Source organism: Piliocolobus tephrosceles, chromosome 7, assembly GCF_002776525.5.
Source record: "Piliocolobus tephrosceles isolate RC106 chromosome 7, ASM277652v3, whole genome shotgun sequence".
NCBI classification, from domain to species: Eukaryota; Metazoa; Chordata; class Mammalia; order Primates; family Cercopithecidae; genus Piliocolobus; species Piliocolobus tephrosceles.
The window spans coordinates 123,764,098-123,790,973 of NC_045440.1; the positions used below are offsets into that span (position 1 = coordinate 123,764,098).

General features: G+C 38.9%; 1 protein-coding gene across 1 annotated transcript in view; it reads left to right on the plus strand.

Annotated features, from left to right (window-relative positions):
- Positions 1 to 26,876, plus strand: part of COL14A1 (collagen type XIV alpha 1 chain) — a 250,092-nt gene that overhangs the window by 178,420 nt on the left and 44,796 nt on the right. Inside the window, exons 37-40 of the mRNA XM_023223077.1 lie at positions 5,681 to 5,734; positions 10,008 to 10,103; positions 11,595 to 11,648; positions 12,010 to 12,063. Coding sequence (XP_023078845.1) covers positions 5,681 to 5,734; positions 10,008 to 10,103; positions 11,595 to 11,648; positions 12,010 to 12,063 — 258 coding nt within the window. The remainder of the gene's footprint in view (positions 1 to 5,680; positions 5,735 to 10,007; positions 10,104 to 11,594; positions 11,649 to 12,009; positions 12,064 to 26,876) is intronic.

Here is a 26,876-nt window from a genome sequence, read left to right on the forward strand (position 1 = left end):
AGGAATATGCATAAGACATAATTTAAAATAAAGAAAAATAATACCAGAAGAAATTATGACCAAAGAAATAGCAAATATATGGGCAAATCTTAACAAATATTAATTTGTAACATATATATTTTCTTCATTGTTTATTTGCAACATTTTGATGTCTTTATGTTTATATTTTAGATATTTCTCTTTAAATAGCATATGCCAAGATTTTGCTTTTAATTCGGTTTTACAATCTTTCTTTTGTAGTTTAGTCCATTTCTATTGGTTGTGATAACTGACCTATTCTGATTTACATCCACAACCTTAATTTTACTTTCTTGGTTTTTCTTGATTTCTCAATTTTTGCTTTTTTATTTGTATTACGTATATATTTCTTGCTTGAGATTGTATTTATTTTTGTCTTTAATTTTTGCTTTTATTGCATTCTCTTTTTCCCCTCCACTAGTTTGGAAAGTATACTCTATGGCTTTTCTTTTTCTTGCATTTTTTTCTATGAAATAGTAGATTTGTTTTGGTTATCTTTTTGTTGTTACTTTCTTTTTTACTTTACTTTTCTTTTTTTTATTTTAAATTATACTTTAAGTTCTAGGGTACATGTGAACAATGTGCAGGTTTGTTACATATATATATACATGTGCCATGTTGGTGTGCTGCACCCATCAACTCATCATTTACATTAGGTATATCTCCTAATGCTATCCCTCCCCCCACCCCCTCCCCACAATAGGACCCAGTGTGTGATGCTCCCCTTCCCATGTCCAAGTGATCTCATTGTTCGATTCCCAACTATGAGTGAGAACATATGGTATTTGGTTTTCTGTGTTGCGATAGTTTGCTGAGAATGATGGTTTCCAGCTGCATCCATGTCCCTACAAAGGACACGAACTCATCCTTTTTTATGGCTGCATAGTATTCCATGGTATATATGTGCCACATTTTCTTAATCCAGTCTGTCACTGATGGACGTTTGGGTTGATTCCAAGTCTTTGCTATTGTGAATAGTGCCGCAGTAAACATACATGTGCATGTGTCTTTGTAGCAGCCTGACTTATAATCCTTTGGGTATATCCCGAGTAATGGGATGACTGGGTCAAATGGTATTTCTAGTTCTCGATCCTTGAGGAATTGCCACACTGTCTTCCACAATGGTTGAACTAGTTTACAGTCCCACCAACAGTGTAAAAGTGTTCCTATTTCTCCACATCCTCTCCAGCACCTGTTGTTTCCTGACTTTTTAATCATTGCCATTCTAACTGGTGTGAGATGGTATCTCATTGTGGTTTTGATTTGCATTTCTCTGATGGCGAGTGAAGATGAGCATTTTTTCATGTGTCTGTTGGCTGTATGCATGTCTTCTTTTGAGAAGTATCTATTCATATCCTTTGCCCACTTTTTGATGGGGTTGTTTGTTTTTTTCTTGTAAATTTGATTGAGTTCGTTATAGGTTCTGGATATTAGCCCTGGCTTTTCTATTAATAGTTGACCCAGAAGTTTTTACCAGATACACTTAGCTTAACAAAGTTTAAAATAATCAGTATTTCTATACTTCTTTGCCAGTGTGATGGGTTGGAATTCTTTCATCTTAGATCGTCTTCTTAATAATTTATGTGCTCTTACTACCCAGTGTTTTAATACTGTTGTTAACATCACAAATTAGATGTCTTGATTATTATTATTGCCTGTGTGAGCTCTAAAACATAAACTCTCGAGCAAGTCTCAGCCACCTTTCCCAGCCTTCCTGAGGACACTTTCAGTTCACATGTGTACTATAGTTTTTTATTTTTTTTTTCTTCTTCGTTCTTAAGAATAGAGTTCTTAATTACAATAGTGTTTTAGCCAGCATTAATGCATGTTTATAGCAGGAGGGTTTTCAAGTTTTTTCATCTGTAATATGCTGAAACAAGTCATAAAATATTTATTTGTGACCTAAACAGCAAACTTTCTAATGAGGAGAAGGAGCAGAGATGTGAAAGGGAAGGGTTGAGCTTTGATTTGGAGGGGGAAAAAAGATGTAAAATAAGAAAAAAGCAATTGAAATTTTATATTTCAAAAATTTCAAACAAGGAAATTTTGTATTCTAAATAAAGCATAATAATAAACTAATTAAGAAATAGTATCTTGAGCAATATGTAATAAATTCTGTTTGACGATTGAACATACTTTGATTGTTTTCTCATTCATGAATTTCACAGTAGTATGATGTATCAATAAAACCAAAGGATCTGTAGGAAGGCCTAGATAGAAGAATCATATTCTCTTTGCAAAGGCTAACCCTCTCTTATTGAAAAAATGATTGTTTTCATCCACAAGTATTTTTTGAATTCTTGTCCCATGCCCAGTGACAAGAGTTAAGGATGAGGTGGAAATTAAGTTAGAAGTATAAAATGATTCCTGGCTTTTGGACATGGTGCCTCTGACATGAATATCTGTGAGATAAACAGTCTTGATTATTATTATTTGAATAAAGTCTTCAGTTGAAGATAGATTTGAATATATATTTGAATAAAATCTTCAGTTGAAAACAAATCATTTAAGATGCAAAAACAAAAAGTTGTGACAGACTGGGTATATTAACTGAGATAGACTAGGCTGCGAGAAACAGAAAATTTAGCTAACACAGTAGTATAAACTACGAGGACAATAGGACATTTATTGTTTGCTCAATAAAAGGTTTAGAGGCAGATGATCTGAAGAAGGCAAATGAGGCTGCTAGACAACTTCATCAAGGACTTGTGCTTGCTCTAGCTTCCTATGTTGCTTTTCTTAGGTTTGCTGCTGCTTGATCAAATTGGCCAAAACTGCTTAACACAACTATTCCTGGTTGCAAAGAAAAGCCGAGACAACAAGTATCTGTCTTTTTTGGCCTTTATCGTAGGCATGAAATGGAGAAGGGGGTCAGAAAAGGCTCTTAGGGAGCCAGCCATAGTGTCTGACACGCTGGAGGAAAAACTATAATGGAGCATGTATAGAAATCTGATATATGGCATTCGATGTTAGCATTGCAGATCAAGTAGAGAAATGATTGGTATTCAGTAATGGTGCTGGGATGTTTAGTTTTCCATGTAGAAAATATCTACAAATAAAAGTATATATAACATCTGAGTTTGTGTAAGTACACTCCATAACGTTCACACAATGACAAAATTGCCTAACAAAACATTTCTCAGAATGCACTTCCATCACCAAGCAATTTATGACTTCTTATGAAGAATTTCTACTCATTAAAGAGAAAAAGACATATAACCCAATAGAAAACTGAGTGAAGTGTATAAATAGACGGTCACAGTGAGAATAAATACAAATAGATAAACTTATAAAAAGATACATAATCATAATAGTTTTCAGGGAAATGAAAATTGGAACAAGAATAAGGTGTTTCAGCCAGGCGAGGTGGCTCATGCTTGTAATCCCAGCACTTTGGGAGGCCGAGGTGGGCGGATCACGAGGTCAGGAGATCGAGACCATCCTGGCTAACACGGTGAAACCCCATCTCTACTAAAAATACAAAAAATTAGCCGGGTGAGGTGGCAGGCGCCTGTAGTCCCAGCTACTCGGGAGGCTGAGGCAGGAGAATGGCGTGAACCCGGGAGGTGGAGCTTGCAGTGAGTCGAGATTGTGCCACTGCACTCCAGCCTGGGTGACAGAGCGAGACTCCGCCTCAAAAAAAAAAAAAAAAAAAAAAAAAAAAGAATAAGGTTTTTCTTTAGCAATCTGGTTGATAAAAATGTAAAGTTTGGAAATATTCAGGGTTAATTAAGATTTAAGGAAACAGGGCCTATCTTAAACTGTTGGCAGATCTATAAACTGGCACAGTTAGTTTAGAGTGCAATCTGATAATATATCTGCAAATTTATCAACTTTCACTTATGATTCTATTCTTGGTATCTTCTTCTGAGAAATAGTAAGTTTTACTTAAGGGATATGTAAGGATGTCAATTGAAACATATTTTAAATTTTTTTAAATTTTTTATTTTTTGAGACCGAGTCTCACTCTGTCATTTTGGCTGGGGTGCAGTGGCATGATCTCGGCTCACTGCAACCTCTGCCTCCTGGGTTTAAGCGATTCTCCTGCCTTAACCTCCCAAATAGCTGGGATTACAGACCTGTGCCACCATGCTTGGCTAATTTTTGTATTTTTGGTAGAGATGGGGTTTCACCATGTTGGCCAGGCTGGTCTCGAACTCCTAACCTTAAGTGATCCACCCGCCTCGGCCTCCCAAAGTGCTGGGATTACAGGCATGAGCCAGTGCGCCCAGCCTGAAGCATTATTTAAACGGCTGAAAATTGTGGGAATCAAACTACTTAAATTTCCAATAATAAAAGAATGGCTAAACAAACTCTTACATATCCAAGGTTCAGACAACTATGCAACAGTCAAGAATGAATTAGATCTATGTGTGCTATAATAAAAAATCACTAAAGCATATTAAGTTGAAGTCATAGCTATGTAAAAAGCATGACATCACATATTTAAAACATGCACAGCAAATAATACAGTAATACTATAGGCAGTATTTTCTATAGATACATATGCACATGAATAAAATTACATTTTATAATTGTATTTTTAAAATCTGGAAGATGAGCAACTAATTGATAAAAAGGAAGAGTGCATGTAAATGGTTTTTTTAAAAGCCGAGGAAATTTTAAAGATCACCTGACCCAGTGTTTTCTTAAGCGATACAGTGTTCTGCTAATGGTGTACAGAATCCCTTTCAGTAATCCTGGACACAGCATGAAATAAATTGGAATCACACAGGGAGAAAGTTAGTCCATTTTCAGGGATTTTTCAATCCTTCTGCTCAGGTGAAAGATAAATTCTGTCTGGTGCCCACATGGTCCTCCTAACACTTATTTGTCTCCCTTTTTATCAAAGAGCAAACTCTTGGCTCACAGACTTCAATAGAAACAGAATCTAGCTAAATTTAGTAGCACTATTTACAGTGTATTGATTTCTAAGATTACCTTATAGTTTTAGCAAGTGATACTTTTTTTCATTTACTGTAATGCTGTATTTGCTTTTAAAATAAGTGAAATAGTCAATTAAGATATTCAGTAAATACACACGTGTGTTTAGACACATATGAATGTACATACAGGGAATATATATTTAACATGTATACACATACTATGTTTGTAGATATAAATCTATGTAAAGAATACTGCTATTGAATAATAGTCTAGATAGGGCATTAATATGGCAAAAATTTTGAGGGGAAATATGAATGACAACTTTCAGAAAGATGAAACTAATTGTCCTTTTGTTGTGTAAATAAAGAAAATTAGGTTGTTGCTACTTTCATGTGCTTTTTGCAATTTAATTGGATCATCTCAAAGTTATGATTTATATGTTATATATATGTTTTATAACATATATAATTTTGATTAACTGTGTATTCTTTGGATCATTAGTAATGGTAGTCTTCTATAATCACTAAGTAAATAAAATCTTACAGTTTTTCAATATTTAAAAAAGATTTGGCAAAGAAAGTTTTCCAAAACCATGAAAGGGCTGGGGCTGGGTGGTAAATTTCCAGTGAAGGATCATGATGAATGTATACTATTACACAGTGTGTTGGCCTTTACATGAAATAATAATGAGTTAATTCATACTATTAAGGAAAATGAATGAAATACACTGTTTTGAGATTTGTCTTTGAGCTAATATTTAACATCTGTTTGCCAGGGTGGTCCGGGACTCCGAGGACCAAAGGGCCAGCAAGGTGAACCAGGTCCAAAGGTAATGTGCATGTTCTCCCTCTCTCTCTCTCTCTCTCTCTGTCTCTGTCTCCTCCATCTCTCTCTCTCTCTCTCTCTGTCTCATCTCTCTCTCTCTCTCTCATAAATAGCCATCATTTTGGAATTAAATAGGACTTAGTTCACTCTTGCAATCTAAACTTCCTTATATTTTTATGAAAGTTGTGCCTAACTCTTCTTCCTTATTTTAAGAGACTGAGCTTTTTAATCCAAAAGAATATCTAATAACTCAGTGGAAAGAAAGGCTTCTGGGTCAGAAATAAGAATGTCAATGTTCTGAGTGGTTTAGTCTCCAAGGTAGTTCTCTCAGAATTTGTACATTCTTCTCCTCCTTTACCTACAACAAAAGCGTATCTTTAGAGGAATCATGCAGAACCACAACTTGGCATCAGTCCTTTCCAGGTAATTTCTCAGGTTTTGGATTCCTCCTTATCCACTGCACTATATATAATCAAACACACAACTCCGTTTTTCATTCTTACTGCCCAGGGCCATCAAATATGGTGGTTCAGGTTGTACACTGTACAAAGGCACCCGCCAAGAGACCAAGCCATGCCAAGCCATGTCAAGGAACACGTTTTTCTACTTTGCACAAAGGCATCCTGAGGACTGGCAGAAGCCCAGTCACTAATGAACTTCAGGCCTCCCCATCTTCTCTCCGGCTCTTGGCAAATCTTCTAACTGGTCTTCTGTCCCAAGTGGCTTAACATTTCGATTGATTCTTCACATCTGCCCCCAGATTAATTTCCTTAAAGTCTATGCTGGATCACATCATACTCTTCAAAAACCTGCAGTCACATGCTGTTGCCTTCAGAATACCATTCACCCTCTTTGCTGAGGCACTGAAGGTCCTTTATAACTTGACTCCCATTTCATTTTCACCATGTTGCTCCACATGTTCTCCTCTCCATCCATCTTGCTTGACTTACTGCTCAATATGGTTTTTTATTAAATTTACATAGCATTTATTCATGGGGAGGAGAACATTGCAAAGCTTTTTACCATAAAATTGGAAACAGATGAAGCAAGGTAGAAGAAAATATTGGGATAAAAAAGAAGTAAATGAAAGAAGGCTGAAGATAATCAGGTACTACCCAATTCAAAATTCAGACCATAAGATGTCTCCTTTTTTGTTTGTTTTGTTTGCTGGGACGGACTTGCTGTATCTTACTTGCCTCCATCTTTTATGGTGCTGTAGGAAGGGCAGTAGTTGGAGGCCTCCTCTCAAGCAAGGGTGCCCTGGATCTTCCTCAGTTTCACCCAAAGGCAATGCCCCTCTGCTCCTATAGACTCTAGTTCCCTCCTTCCAATGCCTCTATCAGCATGACCCCGGTGTTTTCTAACATGATCACTGGATGATTGTTTTAATCATGAAGATAAATGAGTTTGTAGATGTTTAGTGATCCCAAGACCTACCCATTTCCTCCAATTATCCATTCCCATAGCACTGCTACTGATATAGTTATTTCTGTATGATGATTTTGATGAATCACAGATCCAAGTATGTAGTGGTTTTTGAAAAAAAGTCTTATTGGACAACGAATGTTGACATGTCCACCAATGTGGACAGTGCAGGAATAGATACCTTCCATACGGAAGGCCTCAATATGTATTATTTTTTATTTTGTTGCAGCAAATAGAGAATAAGAATTTGGAAGGACAAAGCAACCCTCTTGTTGGTCTCTCCTAGTAATTTTTGCCTCATATTTTACAGGATAAAATGGGACCCCCTACTTTTTGCCCTTCTACTCTATTTGCAATTTCTTGATAATGTATTATTAAACTCAGCCAGGCACGGTGGCTCATGCCTGTAATCTCAGCACTCTGGGAGGCCGAGGCAGGTGGATCACCTGAGGTCAGGAGTTCAAGAGCAGCCTGGCCAACAAGGTGAAACCCTGTCTCTACTAAAAATACAAAAGTAGCTGGGTGTGGTGACGGGCACCTATAGTCCCAGCTACTCGGGAGGCTGAGACAGGAGAATTGCTTGAACCTGGGAGGCAGAGGCTGCAGTGAGCAGAGATCGCACCACTGCACTCCAGCCTGGGCAAGACAGAACAAGACTCCATCTCAAAAATAAATAAATAAATAAATAAATAATATATTATTAAACTATTATATATTAAAATGATATATTATTAAACCATTATAAATACTAAGTAATACATAAAAATTGCCTCCTTGCCACCTCCATTGTATTTTTAAAAATCCCGCTCTCTCCCTCTTCCTTCTTCTTATGCCATGCTCCTTATAAGAATAGTTACCACTCAGTGCTTTCACATGCTCACCTCCCAGAGAATTCTCAACCCATACATGCTTCCTCTTCCTCTGGGAGTCCTATGAAAATTCTCTCATAAAAGTTCCCAATTACTTGCTTGTTACCAGTTCCATGGATTAGGGTTTAATTTTTCTTGAGGTCTCTACAAAATTTAACACAATCAAGCACTTCTTTGTTTGAAAATTTCTCCTCCTTTAGCCATTTCTGTACCATAATACCACTCCGTCTTCAGCCTCTTCCTAATTCTCAGGCTTTTTCATTTCAGATTCTTCCCCAGGTTTCTCTTCCTTTCCCTTCTACCTGATTATCATCTCATTTTTATCTACATTCTGTTTCACTCACTCAATACATTCTCTTTAATAACCTCACCTATAAATATATTTTCAAGTACTCCAAAATCCATGCCAGCACAGACCTTGCCTTACTCATTGGCCTGCTGGACATTTCCATGTGGTTCATCCGATGCACCTAAATCTTTTTTTTTTTTTTTTTTTTTGAGACGGAGTCTCGCTCTGTCGCCCAGGCTGGAGTGCAGTGGCCAGATCTCAGCTCACTGCAAGCTCCGCCTCCCGGGTTTACGCCATTCTCCTGCCTCAGCCTCCTGAGTAGCTGGGACTAAAGGCGCCCGCCACCTCGCCCGGCTAGTTTTTTGTATTTTTTAGTAGAGACGGGGTTTCACCGTGTTAGCCAGGATGGTCTCGATCTCCTGACCTCGTGATCCGCCCGTCTCGGCCTCCCAAGTGCTGGGATTACAGGCTTGAGCCACCGCGCCCGGCGATGCACCTAAATCTTAACAAGTCTTAGTCTGCACTCATTATCTACCCACACTTTACCCCCACAAAGGCTTTTTTTTTCTTGTGTTCTTTGTCCCAACTAATGAGTTCACCAATCTCACATCTAAGATGATACCCAGATGTTGGAGATCCAATTTAATAGAAGAACAGCTTTAGTTGAATTCACAAAATGAAACAGAAGAGGTTGAGGATAGGTAGGTTTTTCTGGGTCTAAGATTTCCTATGTGGTTTAGTTTTAGTTAAACCGCAACAAGGTCCAAGCTACAGAAGTAAGGGTAACAGAAGTAAGGGTGAAAGGGATGTCTGATCCTGAAAAGAAAGGAAGTAAAATAGGCTGGGTATGGTGGCTCATGCCTGCAGTCCCAGCACTTTGGGAGGCCAAATTGGGCAGATCACCTGAGGTCAGGAGTTCAAGATCAGCCTGGCCGACATGGTGAAACCCCATCTCTACTAAAAATACAAAAATTAGCCAGGTGTGGTGGTACACGTCTGTAATCCTAGCTACTCGGGAGGCTGAGGCAGGAGAATCACTTGAATCTAGGAGCGGGAGGTTGTGGTGAGCTGAGATTGTGCCATTGCAATCCAGCCTGGACAACAGAATGAGACTCTGTCTAAAAAACAAAAAATAAAAAAGGAAGTAAAATAATACTAAGCCTAGGGAAGGTCATTCAGTGGACATTGAAGGAGTTATGGTGTGATGGCAGCATCAAAGTAAGGAAGAAAGCAGAGGCTAGGTGCAAAGTTCTCAATAAATGCAGAGGAATCCCCCTGAGGTAGGTGGTTGACAGTAGTGAAGACAGAGAGAATGTAGTTCATCTGGATGGTGTGAACCTTCCCAGACTAGGAGGGTGGTCTTGAAGCACTTATAAATTTATTATGGAGTGTGGGGGGTCTCATTACTTACATAATTGGCATAGCACTCTTATTTACAGAAGCAAAAGTAGTAATGATAATAAAAAAGTAGCAGCAAAAAGTAAATCCCTGTGTGTTTACTCTTATGGTTTACTGATGACATTTTGCCTGGAAGGTAAATCATTTGAAGCCTGATGTCTTGTTATCCTGAGTATTTCCTATCTTAGGAAAAACTATATAAGAAAACAAATTATAATTGTCCTAAGCAGAAGTATTTTTTAGATGTCAGAGAGTCTAACTTACTTTTAGGATGATACTTCTCTGTTGCCTTCCAGGGACCAGATGGCCCTCGGGGTGAAGTTGGTCTGCCAGGACCTCAGGGTCCACCTGGACCCCAAGGACCAAGTGGTCTGTCCATTCAAGGAATGCCCGTGAGTTGTGTTCAAACATTCAGATGGATTTTATTGTTGTCTCTTTTCCATGCAGTTACAAAGAATGAACTTTTGTCTTCTGTGTCTTAATAATGAATATCAGTCCCTTTGAAAATAATGATAGAGTGTAATTTCACTAGTTGTGCCCTTAGCCATTTTTTGTTCAATGGTGAAGGTCTTTTAACAAATAAGTACATGCATACTTACTGGAGGTAGGTCCATCTACAAGCATTGTGTCTATAGAGGAAGAACAAAGCTTAGCATGTATAGCCCTTTTTCTCTCTTAACTAAATTCTTAATGGATGTGAAAACATCCAGAAAGTAACAAATATTACACAAATTTAAGTTTTTTCATTATGTGTAGTAACTGCTGATATAAATTAATAAAAGCCATTTATTCATGATCCTTATCTCAGATGACATTGAAGTGCAGTTTATGGAGAGTGAGAGTTTTAGATATTTAGACGATATACTTTATATAGCTGCATTTCTTTGGAAAGTCATTTTGTACCATTGAAAAAAATTTAATTCCATTCACTAATCTTCATTAATCTTCCTATAGGGATCTACAGTTAAGAATAAAACCAATCTGTTTAATTCATGTTGGAAGCAACCAGATCCTTTTAAGCACAATTTTTGGCAATCTTTCTGCACATATGATTGTGTCTGCCTAGCTGAGAAGTTTCTCCTACAGTGTTATTTTTACATTTTAGAAAGCATTAATGTGCCAATTTGTGTAATTACTACTAATAATAAACATTGGTTGAGGTCTTACTACATGCCAGATTCTGTGTTTGCTTTTCCCTTCTTATATTCCATTTAAGTATGTTCTAGCCAAAACAAAACAAAACAAATCTACATAGTTATGAGATTGTAAAATCCAAGCTGGCTGTGAATAATACTGAAATGTTCAAGTCTGCCCTCCATGTATTTACAGTATTGGCCTCACCATATTGGACTGTATATTCTATGTTAAAACTGTCCTGGTATATAAATGTTCAGCTCCATAGGAATGTTTACATAAATGGTATAACATATGTGGAAAGTGAGATATATTCTGTTGGCTGGGTGCAATGGCTCATGCCTGTAATCCTAGAGCTTTGGGAGGCTAAGGCAGGCAGATCACCTGAAATCAGGAACTTGAGACCAGCCTGGCCAACATGATGAAACCCCATCTCTACTAGTAAAGTACAAAAATTAGCCGGATGTGGTGGCGGGCATCTGTAATCCCAGCTACTCGGAGGCTGAGGCAGGAGAATAGCTTGGACCTGGGAGGCAGAGGTTGCAGTGAGCCAAGATCATGTCACTGTACTCCAGTCTGGGCAACAAGAGCAAGACTCCATCTCAAAAAAAAAAGGATATAAATATTCTGTTTAGATGTTAGTGCGAACACAATTTACTGTGGAAAATATTTAAATAATGAGAGAGGGAAAAGAAAATGCTAAGAATTTCCCTATGTGAACTTAACTCTGTATACTTTTGGATATTCAGGGAATGCCAGGAGATAAAGGAGAGAAAGGAGATACTGGCCTTCCAGGTCCACAGGTAATATTTTTATTTTTTAAGTCTATTGCTCTCAGTCTACACCTTTGCCAAGGGGGAAAAAAAAGCTGGATCTTCTGAAGTCAATTGTGATCTTGGTAAGTGTTTTCCATATTAAAGACTGTTTGCCTGTATTCACTTACCCTAAGCCGCTTTTGAGAGTCACACTGATGTTCCTCAGGTGAGCTCTGACAGGGAACATTCTTTGCCCATGAATAACTTCTAAGTCTGAATTGTAGGTTACAAAGGGTTCACCATTATGCTCTTAGGTTTGTTTGGAGGCCTTCATCTATTTCAGAGAAGCTGGGTGAGCAGATGACTCATTCCTGTGAACCTGACTCTTTTTTGTCCCCGTTCTACATAGGGTATCCCAGGAGGCGTTGGTTCACCAGGACGTGATGGCTCACCAGGCCAGAGGGTAAGGTCTTGCCCAAGGTTGGTTTTTAGCAAAGTAGACTTTTCACCAGGTCACTCTTATTGCTGACTGGCTTCTATGTAAGGGAGTCAAGCCAGTTTTTGCTTTTTGGTTTCTCCTGTTTATGTATATTTCACCTATCCTGCATCTATTTCCCTTCACTGACATCTTCTATGTTCATTACTTCGTCAAACCCTAGGAACTTTCATCAAACCTTCCCAAATTAGCACATCCCTTTCCGAGTGCTCCCACAAGCTGAATATAGTTTATTGTGTGCATTGGTTTAGTAGGTTTCTCCAGTGCTTTCAAATCCTTGAGGCATAAATGTAAAGGAAATAAAGAACCATATGAATTGAAATTTAAATAGAATGGCTTTCTATAGTATCGCTTACATGGCAATCTCCATTTACTTAATATAGTTCAATTATTGGTTCTTTTCATCTGTTCAAGTGGACAGCAGTACAATAAAGTGTAAAGATGTTCAGGAAAGGGATACACTAACATCTGGTATTTGTTTAGTCGATAAGGTTTTACTGAACCAGGTTTGAGTTCTTGTTCTCAAAGAGTTTATAGTTTATTGGGAAGAAATATAACTAAATAAGAAACTTTTATTACATGCTATAATGAGAGCAGAGCCCTGTGAAAACACAAAGAATGGATAACCAAGCTAGATTTGGAGCCTGGAAGAAGGCTTCTCAGAGGATGTACCATCTAGGCCGAGTCTCGATTGAAAGATAGAAGTCAGCCAGGTGAACAAGGAAAGGAAAACTATTGCAAGCAGAGGGGACAGCATATACAAAGAGAGAGAGGTGAGGGAAGGTGGGGCATTTCCAATATTGTGTTTCATTTAGTATGGCAGGAGATTAGAGTGATTGTGTGTGTGTGTTGAATGCATGTGCACACGTACTTAGGTGTGGGGCGATTGTTAAGAGATGAAGTTAGAGAGGTAAGCATAAATTCACTTAAATCATCTATTTTTTCCAACTAAGGATTTTGAACTTTAACATGAAGGCAATAGGAAGTCATTAAATTTTCAGCAAGGGACACAGAGGCTGATCTTCCTTAAACTGTCACCGATTTAGACATGTGAGCAGCTCCACAGTTTTCCTCAAGACTGGATTATATACAGTGGTAACCACTTAGATCCAAGCCAATGAAGGACAACACATCTGGTGTTCACTGGTGTTTTTGGTCAAACTTACTAGGTTAGCAAACAATTGACTTGAGCACTCACTTCTCTACTCAAACAAGGCTTGCTTTTAGCTCAGGGTAGCTATACTGTTCAAGAATAGTGAAATTGTTCTTGTTTTTTTTCTATAGAATGTAGATGTGCAACCCTTCTACTTCCACCCCGCTTTTTTTTAACACCAAACTTTCGTTTGCGTAAAATCTCAGTGTAGTCTCTGTTCATCAAATGGAATTACTTAGTCCGTGAAACATGTTTAGGTGAATGTATCTGAAGAAGGCATTCTGTAACAGTTAGATTTATGTAGCATTCTTGTACATGTGGAAGGAACGTCTAGAAATATTTATATATTTTGGCAAAGGGCATAGGCTAAGATCCTGTGTGGTTACACACCTGGATTCCTTCGTGATTCCTGAAGTTCTGAAAATGGCAATTCTAAAGATTTAGTTTGGTGAGTTTATTTGATTTATCTGTGCATGAAGTCCAATCTTGGCAAAGAACTCACAAATCAAACATGTTGGATTAGTGTTTGAATCATTTGGTTTTGGAATTCTTTCTTTTAACACCAATATACCAACACAGACTTTTGATAAATATTTTGCTATCCCTCCAAATGTGTGTTCCTCTATAGGATTAAAAGTCTTAGAGCTGTAATAAAGTGATAAGATATCTGTACTTGGATTTTATTTTACTTTCTCTTCCAATCTGGAAGTCAAACTTTTAGAGTATGTCTGATTCTTACTTTGAAAACATATTAGATGGAAGTGGGCTTGCTTTTCCAAACTAGATTTCTGAGGATACTCATTCTTTATAGGGCCATGTTTAAAGAAAAGATTTTATGAATCCTGTGATGATTCTTTTAGGAGAGATATTTGAAGGCAATATCATTTCAATGTGCAATAGGAGGGGATGCCATTCACACAGAATAAAACAAAATGGTGCCCCTGAAATTATGTAACATGGCTGCCTTGCTTGAGGGAAGGACCACATTTTTTTTATCAATCAGCCATTTCTTAATTGAGCACATATAATATGCCGTGTACTACACTCAGCCTGGACAGAGTTGTTCATTACTGCCTACAGGGAAGAATCCAGAAGAAGAGAGAACTTCAGTGGCAGAGGGAGACAGTTTGTAGACTATTTACCTAGAGGAGATGGAAGGAAGGGATAAGAGCATGGCTATTCACTGGGGCCAGAAAAGCAAAAGGATCTTCTCAGAGACAGTAGAGAAGGAAAGAAGAAATGAAGGATGGATTACAAATGGCTATTTAGGTGGCTCTGATCTGTTCAGTCAACTGATCTGAGGGCTAAAGGATAGTAAAGTTCTAACATGGTTAGATATTAATAATTACTGGGCAGGATTGTAAGGTAGGAGGCCCAGGGCAACTTTCATGGTGGGAAACAGACCTTGGACACAAAGCACCCCAGAAGACATGCTGCCTTGGAGGGCCAGCTCTCCCTGGTTTGGCAGTGGGAGAGGAGGTGCTGTTTATAGAGTAAGCACAAACACCTTGCAATTATTCCTGCTCCACCTCAGGCCATTCTAAAAGGCAAAGCTACGTTTGGGGGAAAAAAATTACAACAACAATAACAACCATGGCTTAGAACAGACAGAGAGCAAACGCAGGATGATGAAACTTACTGCTGAAATGACTGAGAAGACACTTCCAGAAAACCCCCCAGTCAGGCTTCGCTGTCCAGAAATTCAGGAAGGCAAAATTTTTTATTTTCCTCCACTCTGAGCACTGAAATCACTTAATGTTACTGTGCCTTTATTTCCCCAGTCCTGTGTGAGTAAAGCCTACTCTAGGGAAAGGAGAAGGAAACTGCAACAAACATTTTCAATGATGTTCAATGGGTGCTTTTAGCTCCTTGGACAGTGTAAGGAGTACGTGAGTGTGGTGTGCAGTAGGGGTGGTGGGCTATTCCTTACTGCTCATTTTTCTTCCTTTTCTATCTTTTCCTTTTTTTATTTACTTATTTTAATTTTAATTTTTACAGATAAGGTCTTGCTCTGTGGCCCAGGCTGGAGTGCAGTGGTGCAATCATGACTCACTGCAGCCTCAAACTCCTGGGCTCAAGTGATCCTCCCACCTCAGCCTACCAGGTAGCTGGGACTGCAGGTTTGCACCACCTTGTCTGGCTAACTTTTTTGTTTTTGTAGAGATGGGGGTCTTGTTATTTTGCCCAGGGTGGTCTCAAACACCTGGCTTCAAGCAATTCTCCTGCCTCAGCCTCCCAAAGTGCTGGGATTACAAGCACGAGCCACAACACCTGGCCAAATCTTTGTCTTCTCTTATTGACAGGCACAAACTTAAAGTGCAAACCAGGTGCCATCGCCTCGACTGAAAGCTTAGGGAAAGGTTAGCATCCCTTTCCTGGAGCTGAAACCAATAGTACCCCTGAATTTAACCTAGAAGGAGAGAGATCTTAACAAATAATAAAAAGGAGAAGATGAAACATCTTTTCTTCTGATGTTTCTAGCTTATTCTGGCTTTTCCCAAGGGGAATCTTTGACTCTTAGAGGTAGCTCTTATTCAACTCTGAGCCTGAGGCCATAAGCAAGTCCGGTAAAAACTGGACTTCTTGATTGAACAAGTTGCAGCCTCTTGCTAGGCAGCCAGTAGAGTACAGGACCACACTTTAAAAAGCAATAGTGCAAGTTCATATTTCATAGCCAAGTACATTGAGGTCATTCCAGAAGAAAGCATTTTTGTCTCATCTTTCATTGCACTGTAAATCTTGTTTCTGCTCTCATCTCCTTCCTCTTCTTTTCTTGGTATCTGTGACCTCAGAACCTATCCTGTGATCTTTGAGCTCCTCTAATATATGGTGGATTTCTCAGTCCCTACCCTAGACACCAGGGTGGTCCCCAGGAAAACTAGGAAGAATAGGCAAGACATGGATTACTTCATGTTTCCAAGCCTCACTTTCCTCAGTGGTAAAGTGGAAAAAATAATATTTGACTGCAGAGAATTGTCATGGATATTAATTCATATGAAGCATTTCTCTATAAAAATGTGATTTTAGCTAATATTAGTATTCACTATTTTCAAGGTAAACTTAAGTCTGGACATTTATAATATTTTATAAGGCTTGTACTTGACATTTCAAGATGCCCTAGAAGACTAAAGAAATACAAAAATTCTTTTTTTAAAAGCAAGTTAAAATTTTTTTTCTTGGATTTCACATGACAAGGACATCAGAAGCATGCTTCTAGATTGTGCAGGTTTTATGTCTACAAAGGACATATTTGTGATGAATATTCCATTTCATCAAAAGTGAGTTAGACTTGACATGCACTTGAGAAACTGAACTTGAGTCAACTATCTGGATTTAATTTTTATCATAAATGTTAAGCAGTGGTGAAATATTTATCTAAGGAATATTTTGTAAAATACTAAGATTGATGATAATTATTCCCTTGAGCATCTTACGCCTTCTGAAGAGGTTGTGTAAATACCGTCACAAAACTAGTGGAGGGAATAATTTGATTTTCTTCTTTGTGGGTCTAGATGGGTTTTATAAAATCCCAAGAAAGCCTTTGCGCAATCAGCCACAGTGGTGATGGTATATGCAGTTGAGACTAAGCAGATTATTTTAATAAAAATAGCAGCAACTACTACCATTAATTATTGAGTGTGTGCAGGTGCTTTGCAAATATGATGTTCTCCAGTCCTCAGAATAACTATGAGTACTAGGCATTGTTATCCCCATTTTACAGACAAAGAATCTAAAGCTCAGGAAACTGAAGAAACAATGGCACACGGCTAGTAAGTGTTAGAGCTAGGATTTTAATCCATCTGCCTGGCTCCTACACTTCACTCTTTCTTTCCACAAAATTATATTCATAAAGATCACCATAGGATTTTGTTACTGTGAGATATTTAATAAGCAGGACTTCAACATGGAAGATGTCTCGCCCAGCATTTTGGGGCAATAGGAACCCAGTGTGGGTAAATTTCTTGAAGAAGTAGATACTGATACTACACCCATAAAAATATGCTTTCTTGATCACTTTACACCTTTACCTGGAGAGTGGCACACCTGGGCACATCTGAGAAGAGAACAGCTACTGGGACATATTAGTTTCCTGTTATTACTGATTCTAAGGATACTTCTGGACTGGGCGCGGTAGCTCACGCCTACAATCCCAGCACTTTGGGAGGCCAAGGCGGGTGGATCACGAGGTCAGGTGTTCAAGACAAGCCTGGCCAACATGGTGATACCCTGTCCCTACTAAAAATACAATAAATAAATAAATAAATAAATAAATAACTGGGCATGGTGTCATGTGCCTGTAATCCCAGCTACTCAGGAGGCTGAGGCAGGAGAATTACTTGAACCCAGGAGGTGGAGGTTGCAGTGAGCCGAGATCGCACCACTGCTCTCCAGCCCGGGTGACAGAACAAGACTCCGTCTCAGAAAGAAAAAAAAAAGATACTTCTGAAATTGTCTTTATCTGGGACACAGGCGTGGTACAAATAGTAACATCTGCTTTGCACCCTGATTCTAACACTGTCCTTCAGCGTCGGGACTTGCATTTTATATTGGTAAACCAGCAGTTTCCTAACTTAAGTCATCAGGTCGTTGTTTTGTGTTTTAATATACAGATTCCTGGACTTCAGTCTCAGAGATTTGGAATCAAAAGTCTCAGAGATTTGGAATCAAAAGGTCTTAGGCATGACTTAGGAATGTATAGTTTTTAAAAGCTTAATGATTCTGATAACCAGCTAGGTTTTGGAATTACTAGGTAGTATATTGTGTGAGACCTACCAATGTCAAAGTGATTTCTTTAATAGACTATTGCTGGTATTTTGTTTTGTTTTGTTTTAATTCACTGAAGTGATCACTGCAGGTTACTAAAAATGTACATATGTTTATATTTATATAGATACACTTTGAAATTATAAATGAGTATGTATATATTAAAAATCGTGTATGTGGACCGCATGTTCTCACTTATAAGTGGGAACTGAACAATGAGATAACATGGACACAGGGAGGGGAACAACACACACTGGGGCCTGGTAGGGAGGTGGGGTTGGGGAAGGAGAGCATTAGGAAAAATAACTAATGCATGCTGGGATTGATACCTCAGTGACAGGTTGATAGGTGCAGCAAACCACCATGGCACACATTTACCTATGTAACAAACCTGCACATTCTGCATATGCACCCTGGAACTTAAAATAAAAATAAAATAGTGTGTGTGGTACATGTGCAAGATATGTAGGTTTGTTACATAGGTAAATATGTGACATGGGGGTTGGTTGTACAAATTATTTCATCACCCAAGTATTAAGCTGTTAAACCTAGAATACATCAATTATTTTTCCTGGTTCTCTCCCTTCTGCCATCCTTCACCCACTGATAGGTCCCAGTGTGGGTTGTTTCCTTTTATGTGTCTACGTGTTCTCATCATTTAGCTCCCACTTATAACTGAGAACATGCAGAATCTGGTTTTTCTATTCCTGCATAAGTTTGCTAAGAAAATGCCCTCCAGCTCCATCCATGTCCTTGCAAAGGACATGCTCTTATTCTTTTTTGTGGCTGCATGGTATTCTATGGTGTATATGTACTACATTTTCTTTATCCAGTCTATCATTGATGGGCATTTAGGTTGATTCCATGTCTTTGCTATTGTGAATAGTGCTGCAGTGAACCTACATATGCATGTATCTTTATAATAGAACAGTTTATACTCCTTTGGGCATATTCCCAGTAATGGGATTGCAAGATTGAATAGTAATTCTGTCTTTAGGTCTTTAAGGAATCACCACACTGCCTTCCACAATGGTTGAACTAGTTTACACTCCCACCAATAGTGTAAAAGCATTCCTTTTCCTCCACAACTTCACCAGCATCTGTCTTTGCTTTGTTTCGTTTTGTTTTTAACTTTTTAATAATAGGCATTCTGACTGGTGTGAGATGACATCTCATTGTAGTTTTGATTTGCATTTCTTTAATGATTAGTGATGTTGAGCTTTTTTTTTCATATGATTGTTGGCTGCATGTATGTCTTCTTTTGAGAAATGTCTGTTCATATCATTTGCCTACTTTTTAATGGAGTTTTTTTTTTTTTTTCTTATAAGTTTGTTTAAGTCCCTTAGAGATGCTGGATATTAGGTCTTTGTCAGATGCATAGTTTGCAAATTTTTTCTCCCATTCTGTAAGTTGTCTTTTTAGTCTGTTGATAGTTTCTTTTGCTGTACAGAAGCTCTTTACTATAATTAGAGCCCATTTGTCAATTTTTGCTTTTGTTGCAGTTGTTTTTGGCATCTTTGTCATGAAATCTTTGCCCATGCCTATGTCCTGAATGGTATTGCCTAGGTTATCTTCCAGGGTTTTTATAGTTTTGGGTTTTACATTTAAGTTTTTAATCCATCTTGAGTTAATATTTGTATAATATGGTATAAGGAAGGGGTCCAGTTTCAATCTTCTGCATATGGTTAGCCAGTTATCCCAGCACCATTTATTGAAGATGGAGTCATTTCCCCATTGCTTGTTTTTGTCACGTTTCTCAAAGATCAGATAGTTATTGGTGTGTGGTCTTATTTCTGGGTTCTCTTTTCTGCTCCATTGGTCTATGTGTCTGCTCTTGTACCAGTACCGTGTTCTTTTGGTGACCATACCTCTGTAGTACAGTTTGAAGTCATAAAGTGTGACGCCTCCAGCTTTGTTCTTTTTGCTTAGGATTGCCTTGGCCATAAGAATGAGATAATGTCCTTTTTTTTTTTATTATTATACTTTAAGTTCTAGGGTCCATGTGCATAACGTGCAGGTTTGTTACATATGTATACTTGTGCCATGTTGGTGTGCTGCACCCATCAACTCGTCAGCACCCATCAATTCATCATTTATATCAGGTATAACTCCCCAATGCAATCCCTCCCCCCTCCCCCCTCCCCATGATAGGCCCCAGTATGTGATGTTCCCCTTCCCGAGTCCAAGTGAACTCATTGTTCAGTTCCCACCTATGAGTGAGAACATGCGGTGTTTGGTTTTCTCTTCTTGTGATAGTTTGCTAAGAATGATGGTTTCCAGCTGCATCCATGTCCCTACAAAGGATGCAAACTCATCCTTTTTTATGGCTGCATAGTATTCCATGGTGTATATGTGCCACATTTTCTTAATCCAGTTTGTCACTGATGGACATTTGGGTTGATTCCAAGTCTTAGCTATTGTGAATAGTGCCGCAATAAACATACGTGTGCATGTGTCTTTGTAGTAGAATAATTTATAATCCTTTGGGTATATACCCAGTAGTGGGATGGCTGGGTCATATGGTACGTCTAGTTCTACATCTAGTTCTACATCTACATCTAGTTCTGCATCTAGTTCTACATCTAGTTCTACATCTCCCAGTAGTGGGATGGCTGGGTCATATGGTACATCTAGGACTAGAGATAATGTCCTTTTAAGCAACATGGATGGATCCGGAGGCCATTATCCTGGGTAAACTAACACAGGAATAGAAAACCAAATACCACATAGTCTCACTTATAAGTGGGAGCTAAGCATTGAGTACATGTGGACACAAAGAAGGGAACAATGGACACTGGGACCTACTTGAGGGTAGAGGGAGAGAGGAGGATAAGGATCAAAAAACTATGTATTGGGTACTATGCTTATTACCTGGGTAGCAAAATAATCTATACAACAGACCCCTGTGATATGCAATTTACCTGTATCACAAACCAGCACATGTATCCCTGAACCTAAAAAAAAGTTTAAAAATAAATGAATAAATAAATAAATGAAATAAAAATGGTATATGTGTATATATAACATATAAAGAGATGTATATGTTTATCTGTGCATATATACATATACATTTTTAATTGTGTGTGTGCAAGTTTGTGTTACTGAAAATTTCCCCATGTGACCCAACACAAGGATTGATCCCGGATCTCTAGCCTGGGACAGTGTTTGCAGGGTGTGTGGCTTCTAGTTGCTTGGCTTCTTAATCTGGTGATTGGTCTTAATCCTTCGCTGCAAGTAGCAGCCTTATTTCTTATGGCTAGCTGCCACACGAGTCTGCTTACAGGAGTCCAGAGCATGCCACAGGGTTGAAATGGTGCAACGGGGATTTCTTCAAGAAGCATTTCTCTAACCCTGACTGCTTGAGCCTGGCCCCTTTCAACAAATTCATCTGTTGCCGGCTGCTCAGAGACCCCACTCTACCCGAGGGTATAGCGTCAGTTGAATGACCTTAACAATTGGCCAGAATCTTAAGGTTAGCATCATGACCTACCATTGTCTGCTTCAAAGAATGAATGAATGAAGAATATTATAATCGAGTCACTAGTTCTAGGCAGTATTTCTGCTGGCTACGGAAACAAGTATTCTCCCTTCTGACTTGATTTTCAATTGCAACACTATGGGCAGGTCAGTTTTTGAGAGACCATAGGCACAGCACTTAGAAACTACAGACTTATAAAGAGCCTACCGAAAAATGTTTAGAAACTTGCAAAAAAGCACATATATTTGTTCTACAGTATGGAAAAGAAAACTGCAAAAATGGAAATTAAGAAATGTTTAATTAAATGTCTGTATAGCAATATGCTTTGCCAATTTCAGCCATAGTTAAATTTAGTGTTTATTCAAACGTTAGTGATTTTGAAAGCAAATTGTGGGTTAGGTATACTTTTGCTGATAAATCATAGCCAACCTTAACTTAATAAGTTGCTCATAGGTAAATGTTTTTAAAAGCAAATTATAAAAATCCTTTCAAGTTTTTATAGCAAGAATTATTTTTAATGTGGACTATGGGTGCATATTAATATTTTGAGGTAGGAATATTAAAAAGGAAAAATGCCTAGAGCTATTCATGTTATTTTAAAAAATCCCTGTCTGTGGGTGACTGATTTCATGCATTTAAAAAAAAAGTCAGCCTAAGTGAATTCACATATTATGCTTATTGTTTAACCTTCTATCTCCTAATATTCACTGTACATTGCTTAATTAAATGTTCTGCTGTTTGTTTGTTTGTTTTTGAGACAGAGTCTCACTCTGTCGCCCAGGCAGGAGTGCAGTGGTGTGATCTTGGCTCACTGCAACCTCCACCCCCTGGCTTCAAGCGATTCTCCTGCCTCGGCCATTTGAGTATCTGGGCTTACAGGTGTGAGCTACCATGCCTGGCTAGTTTTTGTATTTTTAGTAGAGATGGGGCTTCGCCATGTTGGTCAGGCTGGTCCCGAACCCCTGACCTCCAGTGATCCACCCTCCTCGGCCTCCCAAAGTGCTAGGATTACAGGCATGAGCCACCGCACCTGGCCAAGTGCTCTGTTTTATATGAGGATGCTTAATCCCTAAACACACATCTTCTTAGATTAGCTCCCTGGTGTAAAATGGAAAATTTATAGATATAGAAAGGTTTGGGGACATGCAAGCACTTTTTTAGCTGTCAATAGTTGAAGACCATTCAATGAGCTTTGATTATAGTTAAGCTGAATGACAAAGCTAGAATTTGCCCATTAATCTACCCTACAAAATGCAGATACCTTACAAAATTTTTCTTTTCACCAAGTTTATTGCTTTTATATAAAAAGCTTCTGCTACTGCTGCTTACCCTGAAATGAAGATGTGAGAAGAAGGGCCTGAACCCTGCCCTTTTAAGAGTTGACTGGCTTGCCAGTGAGAGCTGTAACATGCAGTGGTGTGTGAACAGGGAGACTCATGCCATGGACCCAACCGTTCTGATGACTTGACTTAAATTCCACCTCTTCTGTGAAAATGTCTCTGTCCCCAAGCCTGGGTTAGGTGCGCTTCCTACATGTTCCCACTGGAACTCTATAGTCTCTCAGTATAACACACTGTTGGTTCCTTCTCATTGTTTGACTATCCTCAAAACTGTAAACTCTCAGAAGAGCGGCTGTCTTGTTCATCATTGTTTACCTAGAGCCTAGCAGAACCCCAGCATGTGGTACCTGTACAGATATTTCTGGGTAATATGACAAATGCAAGGCTTGCAAATAAAAAATCTTTCAAAGGTAGGTTTACTGGTGTCATTTAAGAGTTTAAAAATAAAACTATTTTGAGATGGAAAATGTGAAGATCTTTAATTTTCTAGGGTTAAGAAGAAATTTTAGGAGAAATGGCTTTGTGTTTTTTAATGGTATTAAGGCTGATATCCTTTTAGTTATCACAATTTATAAGAAAAATTTAATTTGAGATAATGCAAACAGATAACTTATAGTAATCTTAAAAACAAAAACAAAAACAAAAAAAACAAAAAATAAAAACAAAAACAAAACCCACCTTTGTTCTTGAACAAATTTGTTCTTTGTTCTTGAACCATTATATCTAAAAGTGTTTAGTTGTTCATGAAAAAAAGTGCCAGAATAAAATGCATTGTAGTGGATGCTGCTGGTGCCCTGATTGGATCCCCTTTACCTGGCAGGTGAACTACATCACCAGCTGCTATGGTGCTGACTGATAACAACTCATAATTGTCCCCTTCTCCAGAAAATTGCCCTTGGAAATGTTATTTTGGCCCTCAGTCAATGACTAACTGATTTGGTTCATAGACTCTTACTGTGAGTCAACTCTGATGTGTAATTCACACTCCAGAGCTCCCCATGGGATCAGGCAGAAGTTTAGATAACTCACTACTCTACCTAACCTCTTCCCTGTCGCTACCCAACTTCCTTCACTACCTTACGGGTTTCTTCCAAGAACACTCCTGCAATAAGTCAAATACACAAGGATCTGGGTCTGCTTCTAGGATCCTAACCCTAAGCTTTTACTAAAATGAAATTTCAGCTTCTGAGAGTAGGATGACTCCTGATGTCTTTTCGACATGCTTGCAGATGGTTCAAGAGCAAGGAGAATGACACCAACATTCCCCTCACCCTATGCATTTCCAGACTCATTCTACCTGTGATTCACGCTTCCTTATTCAACATGATAAGTAGAGAAGGAGTCTCAATTTTATTCAAATTAAGTATTTATTAGTGCAGTACCTTTTTTTTTTTTTTTTTTTTTTTGAGATGGAGTCTTGCTTTCTCACCCACTGGAATGCAATGGTGCAATCTTGGCTCACTGCAACCTCCACCTCCCAGGTCCAAGTGATTCTCATGCCTCAGCCTCCCAAGTAGCTGGGATTACAGGCATGAGCCACCACACCTGGCTAAGTTTTGTATTTTTAGTAGAGACAGGGTTTCACCATGTTGGCCAGGCTGGTCTCGAACTCCTGACCTCAGGTCATCTGCCCACCTCAGTCTCCCAAAGAGCTGGGATTACAGGCATGAGCCACTGCACCTGGTCACGTGCAGTACCTATTTTGTGTCAGCAATGTGTTAAGAAAGTTTTAGGAATGTAGCAGTGAATAAAACATAATTTTCTGCCCTCAAAAGAAGAAGAAAAAGAAGAAATTCCAACTTTTGAGGATACTCTTTAGGTAGAACTTAAAGCAAACAAACGTCTTATCCAGTCTCTGCTTTATTTATTTATTTTTTGAGACAGGGTCTCATTCTGTCACCCAAACTGGAGTGCAGTGGTGTGATCACAGCTCACTGAAGTTTCAACCTTCTGGGCTCAAGCAATCCTCCAGTGTAGCTGGGACTACAGGCACAAGCCACCATATGGAGCTATTATCTTTTTGATTTTAATTTTTTTTTTTTTTTGGTAGAGATAGCGGTGTCTCTGTGTTGCCCAGGCTAGTCTTGAACTCCTGGCTCAAGTGATCCTTTTGCCTCAGCCTCCCAACGTGCTGGGATTACAGGCGTGAGCCACCACACCCAGCTGCAGCCTCCACTTTTGGTTTGGTCACACTGAAACACTAGCCCTTTCACCAAATTAAGCTCATATGTAGGAGCAACATTTCATTCATCCTTCCAGATGATATGCACATCATGCCATAAATCAAGAGAATTCAAACCCCTTCACAAGAGTACCCTTCCATTGTCATAGATGAGAACACTGACAGATTGTTGTTTTTTAAACTCCTTCTCATCTGATTGGGAGAGGGGAATAAATGTGTTATTTCCTGCTGTTCTCTCTTGGAACAATGCAATTTTCTGCAGTTTCTTTTCTGCAGCTTGCCTCCTTCTGTGGAAAAGTTTCCCCTCACTTGTTTTTGGAATGTTTCCCCTCTGGACACAGCCTGGCAGTGACTCGGGGAGAACTCCTGCAGTAACACTGCAGTTTCGGTTGCTGGGTGGTTGCGTTGGCCACAGGTCCTCTGTGGGCTCACACATGGGTGCATGTTCACTCCCTATCCGGTGCTGGAAGAGTTTCAAAGCAGGAAGCAAAAGATGATTTTTTGAAAGTGTCTCCTTAAGTTAGTGAATGTGTGCCCAGGGTCCATTTTTCTAAGAACTTCATCTCAGAAATAAGAATATATTATTATAAACTTATTTTAAAAAATTAGTTAGGTTTTCTTTCAACTCTCTCTTGGCCCCCGGTTTTCTCACTTGTAATATGAAGGAGTTGAAATGGATGAGTTCTAATGTCCTGTTCATCCATCACATATTTTGATTGATGTTTGTCCTTCTTCCTGGACATGCTACATTTAAACTCCATTTAAAATAATTTGTTGACTGGGTGCAATGCTCATGCCTTTAATCCCAGCATTTTGGAGAGTTAAGGCGTGCAGATTACTTGAGCCTAGGAGTCCGAGACCAGCCTAAGTGATGTGACAAAACCCCATCTCTACAACACATACAAAAATTAGTATGTTTTGGCTGTGTCCCCACCCAAATCTCATCTTAAATTGTAGCTCCAATAATTTCCACATGTCCTGAGAGGGACGCAGTGGGAGGTAATTGAATCATACGGGTGGCATAGTAGCACATGGCTATAGTCCCAGCCACGTGGGAGGCTGAGGTGGGTGAATCACTTGCACCCAGGAGGTCAAGGCAGAGGTGAGTCATGATTGTGCCACTGTACTCCAACCTGGGTGGCAGAGTAAGACTGTCTCAAAAAAATAAAATAAAATCGTTTATTTCAACTGATATCAGCATTAATTTTTATTGGTTAGTTAGCAGGTGTAAGGACCTGTGTATGTGTGTATAATGTAATCTGTATCAGGGTTTATCAAGACTAATATTTCTGACTGAAGCGCAAGAATATAAGTAGTAGTAAAAATAAAAATACTAACTTATGTATCAGGATTGGACAGCAATTATAATAAACAACCCTAAACTCTCAGTGGTTTAATGCAATAAAATGAAATAGAATGAAAGTTGATTACTTGTTCACAATCCAGAGCTGTCAGCAAGGGTGGGTGGAGGAGTGGTGGATAGGGAGTCTCTGCTCCACACAGTCGTTTAGGAACTCAGGGTCTTTTCATCTTGGAACACTCTTATCTTCAACATTTGGGCTTTAAGGTTGCTCCAGGGTGAGAAAATAAAGCATAGAATCACCCACTGGAAATTTTTATGAGCTAAAACTCATACTAGCCCCCTGAAACTAGCTCCTTTTCATTGGCCAGAACTCAGCCATGTGGCTCCAGCGTTATTGCAGAGAGAGTGCAAAAGAGCTAAGCAATGTGCTTAGGCAGGAGAGGAAAATCACAAATATTGGTGAGCCCGTGCATCCTCTGCCTTATCTGGTTTCTGACTCGCTAGCATTCTGAGGTTGAGTGTGGCGAAGGGCCTTGCTGACCAGTGGTTCTCCTCCACAC